The sequence below is a fragment of the Macrobrachium rosenbergii genome, chromosome 2 (assembly GCF_040412425.1).
Source record: "Macrobrachium rosenbergii isolate ZJJX-2024 chromosome 2, ASM4041242v1, whole genome shotgun sequence".
NCBI classification, from domain to species: domain Eukaryota; kingdom Metazoa; phylum Arthropoda; class Malacostraca; order Decapoda; family Palaemonidae; genus Macrobrachium; species Macrobrachium rosenbergii.
The window spans coordinates 91,317,765-91,330,071 of NC_089742.1; the positions used below are offsets into that span (position 1 = coordinate 91,317,765).

At 46.4% G+C, this 12,307-nt stretch overlaps 1 protein-coding gene across 1 annotated transcript; it reads right to left on the minus strand.

The window, feature by feature from the left end:
• Positions 1-11,236: 11,236 nt before the first annotated feature.
• Positions 11,237-11,891, minus strand: LOC136843647 (uncharacterized). Its single transcript, XM_067112191.1, has 2 exons — positions 11,720-11,891; positions 11,237-11,574 (listed from the first exon to the last, which is right to left on the minus strand). Exons 1-2 carry the CDS (start codon positions 11,889-11,891, stop codon positions 11,237-11,239), a joined length of 510 nt encoding a protein of 169 aa, XP_066968292.1.
• Positions 11,892-12,307: the final 416 nt, after the last annotated feature.

Here is a 12,307-nt window from a genome sequence, read left to right on the forward strand (position 1 = left end):
GTGACCCCCCAGAGTAGTCCTGGAGCCATTAGCGGACCCATACGGTGACTCAGTCTTGGCTCCAGGAACTTACTCACGCCGTTAGCGGACTAAAGACGGCGCTGTAATCAGCGTTTGGGCGTGCTGACTCTCGTTGGCAAAATCACCAGCGTCATTAACGGACGCACATGGCGCACTTCCGAGTGCGTTTTGACGCAAGTACCCCACTCCAGTAAGAGGGCAAAGAGCGAGCATGGACGCGGACATCCCCTCCCTCGTTCAGTTAACTGCTAACCTCGCGGACTCGGAGGCCTACCTTCCTCCCAGCTCACCTGCGCCCTCCCCCGCGCTGAGGTTCTCACGCTCCTCCACACCCATGCCTGCGCCCCGAACAATCCCGGGCCCGGCAACACAGTCACGGGCCGCCCTGTCCGTAAAGTTGCTGCTGTTCACCCAGGGAAACCCAACAACGTGGCTGTACAGGGTCGAGAGCCACTTCAGGGTAGCGGACCTAACCTGACGAAATACTGCAGGCCGACACAGTGCTTAACGCCCTTCCGGAGGAGGTATATAGAAAGCTTATCTCGCGGGTGTCCGGTGCACACCCCCTCACATACTGCATCGTGAAGAAGGCCCTCCTCGAGACGTGCTCCCTACCAATCGCCGAGCGGGCCGCCCGCGCCATCGACCTCGCTGTCAACCCGCGGCATGGTCTCAACGCAGTAGATGCATGGAGCATGATCGAGGACCTCCTCTCACTCCCAGACTTCGACGGCAGCAAAAAACAGCAAGAAATAAGCCTGTCTCGAGAGATCTACCTTCACCAGCTCCTCCCGGAGGTCCGCACCCAGATTCCTCACCCCTACACCATGCCCTTCGACGTCCTCATCAAAACGGCGCAGCACCTAACAGACTGCGTGAAAGCTACGCAGCAGCTAACAGCGCCCACACAATCAGTCAGCTCCATCCAGCAGGAAGAAGAGACGGAGCAGAGTGTCAATGTCGTCGTCAGGAGGCGATCATCGCCCTACAACAAGTGGAGTTCCCCTGGCCTGTGCCACTACCACAAGCGGTTTGGCAAAGACGCCCGGAACTGCCTGCCGCCCTGCTCTTTTGCCCGTTCAAAAAAACGGGGGTGGTGGCGGCCAACAGGACAGACCGCCATGGCAACCAAAAAACCCACAGGACAGACCGCCATGGCAACCGAAAAACCCAGGGGCCCAGAATCAATAGGCTTCTACATCCACGACACCATCTCCGGCAGGATGATGCTGGTTGACACAGGGGCCTTTAGATCGATCTTCCCAGCATCCAATGAGGACCGCAGGCAGAAACCGGATCCGACCGCCTCCCTGATGGCTGCCAACGGATCCCCCATCCTCTCCTACGGCACCAGGCCCTTGTCGATCTCCATCCTTGGCTGGAGTTATTCCTGGGACTTCGTTGTCGTGGACGTAGGAACCCCGCTCCTGGGTGCTGACTTCCTCGCACACTTCGGGCTATCAGTTGACGTCAGGTGTAAAAGCCTCCTCGACACCAACTCCTGCCGGTCCCTCCCATTAGCAACGGGACCCAAGGCACCCACCATCTGCTCCGTTGACCCCCACCAGTATGCACAGCTGCTAACGGAGTTTCCCGAAGTATTCAAGCCCGAGCTCCGCCAAGTCCCCAGGGCCCCAGCCAAACATGGCATCTACCATCACATAACGACTAAGGGCCCCTTACACATGCGAAGTTCCGGAGGCTTCCCCTACGGCGCCTTCAGGAGGCCAAAAACGCATTCACAGAGATGGAGTGAATGGGAATCTGCACAAAGGCCTCCAGTCCGTGGGCCTCCCCCTTCCACATGGTGCAGAAACTGGACGGCTCCTGGAGACCCTGCGGAGACTACAGGCGTCTCAACATCGCAACGGAGCCCGACCACTACCCCTTGCCAAACATGCAGGACCTCACGGCCTCCTTTCACGGAGCCAAAATATTCACTAAATTAGACCTTCTAAAATCATATTTTCAGGTACCTGTCGCACCAGAGGATATACCAAAGACAGCCATCATCACACCGTTCGGGTCCTACGTGTTTGCCTTCTCCACCTTCGGATTGAGGAACGCCAGGGCGACCTTCCAGCGGCTCATGGACAGCATCCTGGGGGACCTGAAGTTCTGTGTCTGCTACGTTGATGACATCCTCATATTTTCCAGGTCTCACAGTGAACACCAAAAACACATCCGGGCAGCCCTGCAGCGCCTCCAGGAGAACGGCCTCATCATGCGTTTCAACAAATGCACCTTCGGCGTCCAGAAAGCTGACTTCCTGGGCCACGAGATATCCCCGGCAGGCGTCCGCCCACTCACATCCAAGGTCGCAGCTGTCACCAGGTTCCCCACCCCCACCTCCGTCAAGGCCGTCCAGGAGTTCCTCGGGATGGTAAATTTCTACAGGCGGTTCATCCCCGGGATCGCGCACACCACGGCCCCCCTGACGGAAGTGCTCAAAGGCCAACCGAAGTCCCTGTCATGGGGACCCAGCCAGCAGTGGGCCTTCTCCCTGACGAAGGCCGCCCTCGCCGAGGCAACCGCCTTGGCACACCATGACCCCAGAGCCACCCCTCCAGCTGACAATGGACGCCAGCAATGTCGCCTGTGGTTCTGTCCTGGAGCAGGTCATCAACGGCGCCCCCCCAGCCCATCGCCTTCTTCAGCAAGAAGTTCAACCCCGCAGAGACCGCTCACGGCACCTTCGCAGGGACTCTGCGCGATGTACCGTGCAGTCCGGCACTTCAAGTTCCTCCTGGAAGGGACACCCTTCACAATCTTCAGGGACCACCAGCCATTGGTTCACACCTTCACCAAGCAAGGGGATGCATGGTCTTCCAGGCAGCAGTGACACCTCTCAGCCATCGCCGAATTCACCTGCTCCATCAGGTACCTCCCCGGCAAGAAAAATCCCGTAGCAGACGCCCTCTAGAGAATCGAGGCTGAACGCAGTGCAGCTCACATAAAAAACTAACGAAGACCTCGCCAGGGAACAGGTCACAGATCCAGAAACCCCAGCCTACTGCACCGCTGTCACGTCCCTTAAGTGGAGGGACGTGCCCCTCGCCCCCGGGGGTCCAAGCCTCCTCTGCAACATCAGTACTGGTCAGCCCCGCCCCCTGGTCCCAGCCTCCCGCCGCCGCCAGGTGTTCGACATCATTCACGGTCTCTCACATCCCTCCGGCAGAACGACGGCCAAGCTGCTGTCAAAGAAGTTCATCTGGCACGGAGTGCAGAAAGATGCCACGTCCTGGGCGAAACAGTGCCTGCAGTGCCAAACCAGCAAGGTGGGACGTCACACACAGTACGGAATAGGCGAGTTCCCACAGCCAGAGCGGCGCTTCGGCCACATACATATCGACGTCGTCGGCCCCCTCACCCCATCAGGCGGGTCCAGATATCTCCTGACGGTGGTAGATCGATCTACGAGGTGGCCCGAAGCCACACCAATGCAAGAAGCCACCGCCATTGCATGTGCCGAGGCCCTGCTTTCCAGTTGGGTCAGCTGCTTCACCGTCCCAGACCACATCACAGCTCAGCTGCTGGGGACCACACATCACACCACCATGGCATACAACCCGGCGGCCAACGGCCTGGTTGAGCGGTTCCACAGGTCCCTGAAGGCGTCCCTCATGGCCCGCTGCACCACAGAGAATTGGAAATATCAGCTTCCGTGGGTCCTCCTCGGCTTAAGGACCGCCCCCAGAGCCGACGCACCCCTTCCGCAGCTGAAAAGACCTACAGCGAGTCCCTCATAGTCCCGGGCGAACTCGTGACGGAAGATCGCCACAATCCGTCACTGCAGAGGCTCCGTGATGTGGTCGGCAAGTTTGCCCCCTGCAAGCGCACGTACACCGACAGATCGACCACTTTAACACCGCCAGGGCTACCATCCACCACCCACATCTTCGTCAGGGATGACGCCATCCGCCTGCCACTGACCAGGCCCTACAGGGGCCCCTTCCGTGTGCTGGAGTGGAACGACAAGGCGTTCCTGCTAGCACTTCCCGGGAGGAACGACTGGGTTTCAATAGACCGGTTAAAGCCTGCCCTCCTGGAGGAGGACACAGACTTCACCGCAGCGCACCCCCTGCCCACCCGCCCTTCGCCACAGCCAGGCCCCCGCACACAGTGGCCGCACGGCCGTCCCAGGAAGAGACCGCCCGCACCTGCAGCCACACAGCCGCACGCACAGGGCATTCCCCATTGTCCTCATGCAGCCGTGGCACCCTTCAACGCCGCAGCAGATATGCAGACTGATCAGATGTGTCCCACGTCTTGCGGGGGGAGTATTTGTAACGTCACCTACAGAGCTGTCAGCGGAGTCTCCAGCGAACGTGTCATTCACTAAGTCTCCACTGAGCAAGTTTTCTATGGTGACTTCCCAGTTTCTTCGCCATACAATTAGTCACGCCTAACGTGCCAGGTCACGCGATTTCAATCAGTTAAACTATATATGTATTTGATCACCTATTATCAATTGTGTATCTTGTATTTCTTTATTCACAAGCATCAAGATTATATCCCCATTGGAATTCTGTCTGTTTTTATATTGTAAACTGTACTTGCTCACTGTATATTATTGTTAATTATTATTGACCTCAGGTCACACAATCTCATTGTCTTTCGCGGCTCGACGCCAGTCTGCCGCTATATAAGCTGCCTGGATCTGTAATAAAGTAGCAGTCACTTTTACCTGCTCGTTTCTTTTGCACCTCTTACAAGTTTACCCTCTGCACAGACCAGGAACCAAGGTCAAGGCCACCCCTGGAGAACAGCGACAAACCCAAATCCAAATGCCACAACCGAATAAATCGATAATTTCATAAGAAAAATAAGAAATAGAAAGAGAATGTAAAACTAATACTTATAACATCATATACTATGTAATAACACATTATGTAGGTATTATGTTAACTACTAACCACCCTAATGTATTGTAAGTTAAACATTGTAAATAAAAAGCTTTAGCAACTCCCATAATCCACTTACAGCCGATGGCTAGGATAAATAGAAAGGAAGAATCTCAATGTATTAGTTCTGCTTGAAAAAGCCTGTATTCAGGCGAAGTGGCCTGTAGCAATTTTAAATAAATGGAAAACCCACCAAACTCTGCCTACTTATCCAAAACTTTGAAGAAGTATTAAAAACAGAAGTTAGGAAATTTGAAAAAGTCTGCATCAAAGAAGTTAATGCCACAAAAGCAATTGCCTACAACAAAAATTGTGTGAGAGAGAGAGAGAGAGAGAGAGAGAGAGAGAGAGAAACTCTGCCCCCAAAAAAACACACACATGCACACACACACACACACACACACACACACACACACACACACACACACACACATACATATATATATACATATATATATATACATATATATATATATATGTATATATATATATATATATATATATATATATATATATATATATATATATATATATATATATATATATATATATATATACATATATATATATATAATATATATATATATATATATATATATATATATATATATATGTATATATATATATATATATATATATATATATATATATATATATATATATATAATCATGGAGCTACAAATGTCGTTTAATATCCAACTCACGGTATTTCGGAAATATCCCCGATGGGGAATTATCACTGATGGGGAATTATTTAAGTGATAAATGGATCGGTACCTCAGGGTCTCGATCCCTTGACACAGTACCTTCCAACGGCTCCATTCAACGGTCAAACCATTGGTGGCTCAATGGTCTGACCGTTGAATGGAGTAGCGTGAAATGGATATTAAACAACATTTGTAGCTTCATGATTGTTTATAAATCATGGTGTGATAAAAATTTTGTATATATATGTGTGTTACCCAATTGAGAGGAAATTTTATTGCTTACCTTTCCCTGCAAAGTGGAGAAGTCCCATCTGTTGGTAGCTTGATAGTGACTGCATCAAAAAGGCTACTGGTAGTGCATACCTGTACCTACTCACCTTGCATTCTCTCTCTCTCTCTCTCTCTCTCTCTCTCTCTCTCTCTCTCTCTCTTCTTAGGTCTACAGCAAAACAAGCTCTACCCAGAATACTTTATTTGACTGTAATGATATATGAATAATGTAAATATAAGAGAGAGAAAAAGAACTGAGAAGAGAACCAGTGATATATATGTATGTATGTATATATATATATATATATATATATATATATATATATATATATATATATATATATATATATATATATATGTATATATATATATATATATATATATATATATATATATATATATATATATATATATATATATATATATATATATATATATATATATAGAGAGAGAGAGAGAGAGAGAGAGAGAGAGAGAGAGAGAGAGAGAGAGAGAGAGAGAGAGAGAGAGAGAAAGAGAGAGTGTCACAAGTACTATTCACTAATTAATATATATTAAACAAGCTATGCAATAGCAATTGAAGGTTCTTTTAGTCTTTTAAAAGATGTAGACGAAGTGGTGATAAACAAGTATAAGGGTTTTTTAAGTTTTAATTATAACATTTAGCAAAAAGATATCTAACATATAATTGATAATAAAAGTGAATAATATGAAACAGTCAAGTGAATATAATCAATGACAAACAAATATCAATAAGTAAAAACGGCCTTCATTTCATCAATAATGACTTTCACAACTTTCATAACACAAGTACCAATAAATTTACGTACGTAACAAAAATAGAAAAATGATTGCAATCTGATTTTACAATTATATATATATAAGCAATAGGTATCTTATTTAATAATATATATAATAGCAATAGGTATCTTATTTAATAATAACCAAAATACAAGGAAAGATACCGAGTACACTCGTGGATACTGTCGTGAGGACGGTCACTTATCCCTTTTGCATAAGGCCACAACCCTCAAACATGCTTTCGTGCCTTCGACCAGCCAATAAACACTTCCTCTCGATCACAGCGATCAGTGCACATCATTTAACTCAAAACACCAAACACCAATACTTCAATGCCGATAAACAACCAACACTGTGGCGGAATTCAAACCCCCACAACAACAACACTCACCCTGATCTTCGGTTGCTGGAGATGGAGAAAAGGTCCACGGTCGCCAATCACAGCACACAAAACCACAAAACAAAGCTGGGAACAGACCCTCCACCAACAACGAACAAAAAGGAAGAGACACATGCACCATCAATGTTGGTACCAGTATCCAGAACAAAAAAAACCAGACGAACTGCCCGTCCACTTTCAAGGTTGGACCTCAGCTACTCAAGACTTCCCCAAAACCGAAAAAACTCCCGACAGACAGACAGACAGCGCCGTAAACGAACTCCAACAACTGAACCACTCACAACGACAATTACACTCGCTCTCTCTCTCTCTCTCACAAAATGTTGGGAAATGCTAGATACAAACAAATTTATTCATCCCTCTATAATTCTCCCCCCTTTTAGCATTTCCCAACCAACACCTTTCACACTGCATTCAAATCGCCTTACGCAACACCCATGGATGCTCACTAGCAGGTCCTCTAGATCGCGTTCGCGGGCACGTAATCATTCTCTCAGAATCATTCTCTCTTCCAGCAACATTCAAATTCACATCTTCTCCTCCATTCTCTCTCAGATTCACGCTATCTTCTTCACTATTACCACTCTCAATTTCATTCACAATCTCATCTATACCCTCTAACTCGTTCCCAAATACCTCCCCCAATTCTTCAACTAACCCATCCCATTCGCTCATTGACCTTTCCAATTCTTGCAACGATTCATTCACGCTTTCAATCACTCGTATATTACTGCTACGCTCTCTTACTCTTACACTTTTGCTCACCTCCAACCGTTCACTAACCCCTACACGTTCAGTCAACTCAGTTATATCAAACCCGCATATGCTATACGTTCTATTCGTACCATCCCATTCATCTGTATTACACGCTTTATCACTCATTTCCACTTTGGCACTCACACCCCTATCACACAACTTACGACCATTCCGTTCACTTACGTTCTTCCCTTTCTTACGTTTTCTACCATACTCTATCAAAACAAATTGCTGATCCTCATGCAACAACCCTCACGTACATGCATCACACGCACCGCTTGCATCCTGGAGGATCCACCCATTTGAACCCCTTCACACTCAGTTTCCCGAATTCGCTGTCACAGTCACCCTCTTTCGTCTACATACACTTGATACATGCCCTTCCATTCCACATTCGACACACTTCGCTCTTGGTTCTGAACACATTCTCGCATAATGCCCATTCTTACCACAGTTGCCACATATTACATTCACTCGGGTACCCCTACAACCATTAGCAATATGACCCACCTGTCCGCACCTGTAGCATTTAACCCCCCTATCTTTCGTACACTCCCTTACCAAATGTCCCGATTGCCCACACCCGAAACACGCTCCTAAAGCCCACCTACACTCATTCTTTGTATGTCCTTCCTTTCCACATCTAAAACACTTCGCTTGACTTCCACTCACCGACCTTCCCCTTTGTACACTACTATCCCTAACCCATCCAACCCGTTGTTCCCTTACAAACCCACCATTCATCCTCACTGGCACCTCCACATTACTTACTCTTACACTCCTATCTATTACACTATCTGCCATTCTCATTGGGCCTCTCAACACTGCATCCCTAAAGCTTCCAAACTCTGGCACTCTCTCATCTACCCCAGCCCTTACACTTACACTTCTGCTCTCTTTTATAACCCTGTCAAGCTCATAATCTTCTACAATTTCCAAAATTTCTCCCCAAGTCAACCTTTCACTCGTCCATCTTTTCTTCTCCTTCCGCTTCAAGTTCACAAATTCTCTAACTCCATCTGGCACTGTCCCTAACAACTTCCGTACTAACTCCTTACAGTCATCTATCCCATCATCCCCAAACTTCTTCCTTGCCAACGTCTCCAGCCTACAAGCATATAGTGACAAGGTTTCCCCAGCTTTCATTCTTGCCTCATCAAATTCATTCTTCCTCTTATACTTAACACTCGCTTTCATACGCCTCGCTTGCTCAACTAGTCTAGCTTTCACCTTGTCATACTCAACATCTCCCACACTCATAATAACCCTATACATATCAAGCAAAAACCCAGTCAAATATTCTCCTAATTCTCGTGCCCACACTCTCTTACTTTCCCCATACTTATCCTGACAAAACCTTTCATACTCCTAAAGAAATCATGCACATCCCTACTTCCATACTCATCATACCTTTCACACGGGGTACCTCCCTCACATACATAGCCTTTCTCACTTCTTTCTCACTTTCACTCCCACTTTCGCTACTTTCACTCTGTCCTTTCATACCCTCTTCCGAATACAAAGAGTCCACTTCCGCACTTACATTCATCTTACTCATTACACTCTTCTTCCCCTCTTTTATCCACTTTTATCCACTCACCTCCATCCACCTCACTATCACTACTGCCTTCACCCTCTCCCTTCTTTCCTGCCTTTCCCACTTCCTTACCCTTCTTACCAGTTTCCTTTCCCTTTCCCTTCTTCCCTTTTTCTTCCCCTGACTTATCCTTACTTTCCCTCTGTTCCTTCCCTTGCTTTTCATTCCCTTTTCCTTACCCTGCCTTTCATTCTCTCGTTTCTTACTTCCTATTTCCACATCACTTTCATCACTCACGCTTCCATTCACGTCTTCCTCCTTTTCTTTCTCTCTTGCCCCTCCACACATTCCAGAGGACCTGCCTCCAACAGCCCCTTCTCCAAAAACACCCTTGAACATACCTTTCACCATTTCTTCCACACTTTTCATCATTCCTCCAACTTTTTATCCATCCTCTCTACCATCCTGTCTTCCATTCTCTCTTCTGACTCTTTCATCTCCCCTTTCATTTCTTCTTTTGCACTCCTTAGCATCCCCCATCTCCTCCAACTGACTCCTCAACTCCAAATTCTCACTCCTCAGCCTCCCATTCTCCTCCTCCAGCCTACCCTGGAGTTCCCCTAGCCACCCAGAGTTCCTCTCTCAGTTTCTCTATCTCACTCATCCTGACCTCTTACTCTCACTCTAGCCACCACAAACAATCCTAATAGCAATTATACAACAGCCCCACGTTGGGCGCCAAATTAATGTGGCGGAATTCAAACCCCCACAACAACAACAACACTCACCCTGATCTTCGGTTGCTGGAGATGGAGAAAAGGTCCACGGTCGCCAATCACAGCACACAAAACCACAAAACAAAACTGGGAACAGACCCTCCACCAACAACGAACAAAAAGGAAGAGACACATGCACCATCAATGCTGGTACCGGTATCCAGAACAAAAAAACCAGACGAAATGCCCGTCCACTTTCAAGGTTGGACCTCAACTACTCAAGACTTCCCCAAAACCGAAAAAACTCCCGACAGACAGACAGACAGCGCCGTAAACGAACTCCAACAACCGAACCACTCACAACGACAATTACACTCGCTCTCTCTCTCTCTCACAAAACGTTGGGAAATGCTAGATACAAACAAATTTATTCATCCCTCTATAACACCGACGAAGAGCACTTTCAAGTAGGGCTGATGTATAAAATCCAAGGTGGCAGGGATCTCAAGCTCTTCTGCAAAACAGCACCACGAATGAACTGCCGAGTTATTTCTGCTGATTCCTATTTCACCTCGGAAGAGAGACAAACAGTACTTAAACAACTGTCTAAAACAAGTTAAAACAACCAATCTTCATTACTGTAACAAGAATTCGTTGGTAATTACAGTTGGGTCTTTAACTCGAAATCGCTATATACATACAAACATTACTTATGATGATGTAAATATAGTAACAACATAAATACTAAACAAATATATAAACACACTGTGACAATACCTCCCCCCTTAAAAAAGAAAATAACAATTTTCTGTACTTAACTTATATATCAGTTTCACATCTGCTCAAATAATCAGCTCCAACATTCTCTGAACCCTTTATAACTCTTATATTGAAGTGGTATGGTTGTAAACTCAATGACCATCTCATTAATCTTGGATTTAATTCTCGAGCAGTCTGAAGATAAGCCAAGGGCTTGTGATCAGTCTCCAGAACGAAGGATCTTCCATACAAATAGACTCCGAACTTCTGAATCCCCCAGACTATGGCAAGGCACTCCTTCTACACGGCAGCATACTTAGTTTCCCTCAGTAGCAATTTTCTACTTGCATAAGCAATCGGACGCTTCACTCCATCCACTTCTTGCAGAAGTATGGCACCCAATCCAGAGTTCGTAATACGAATTCAGCCTGCAAATCTGGAAGTAAAAGAATAGGTTCGCCAGCAATTTTGTTCTTAAGAGAAACAAAAGCCCGGTCATGCATTTCCTTCCACAAAAGGTCATTAGGCTGATTTTTCTTGGTGAGATCTGTAAGACCGGACGCGATGGTAGAGTAATTTGGAATGAATTTGCGATAATAACCGCACAATCCCAAGAATGAACGTAACTCCTTCTTGGTCCTCGGATGTTTTGCACCAACTATTTTCTCCACTTTATCTTTAGTAGGCCACATTTTATTCTCGCCTACAACGTGTCCCAAATATTCAATTGAATACATGCCAAAGAAACATTTAGTAGGTTTAGCTGTTAGTCCAGATTTTTTTAGTCTACTCATGGTCCTCCCAAGTTTTGGAATGAACTATCAGATCATCCAGAAAAAAACTCACACCATCTAAACCTGCAAATAAACTTCTCATCATCTTATTGAAAGTGGCTGGGGCATTCACAAGTCCAAATGGGAGCACTTTAAACTGGTACAGTCCTAAATCTGTTTGAAATGCAGTATACTGTTTACTATCCTCATCCAGAGGAATTTGCCAATATCCGCGGGATAAATCCATCTTAGAGAAATATATACTTCCACTTAAGCTGGCAAATATCTGCTCTGGGTCACACATAGGTTCACTATCAAAAATAGTTAAGGTGTTCAGTCTTCTAAAGTCTAGACAAATTCGCTTTGAGTTATCAGGTTTCGAAACCACTACCATAGGGGCTGAATATGGAGAACTGAAGGCTCAATAATATCCAAAGCTTTCATAGATTCTATTTCTGAATTCACATCTCTGCGTAAAGCATAGGGAATTTTGTAGGGTTTTACTTTAACAATTTCTTCTCTTACCAACCTGATTTGGTGTTTGATCACGTGAGTACGCCCGGGAATGTCCGACATTACCTCTCTGTAGCGGCTAAGAAGAGCCTCCAGATTCTGCTTCTGATTTTCCTGCAATTCCTTATTCAGATTGGTTTGTTCCCAAGT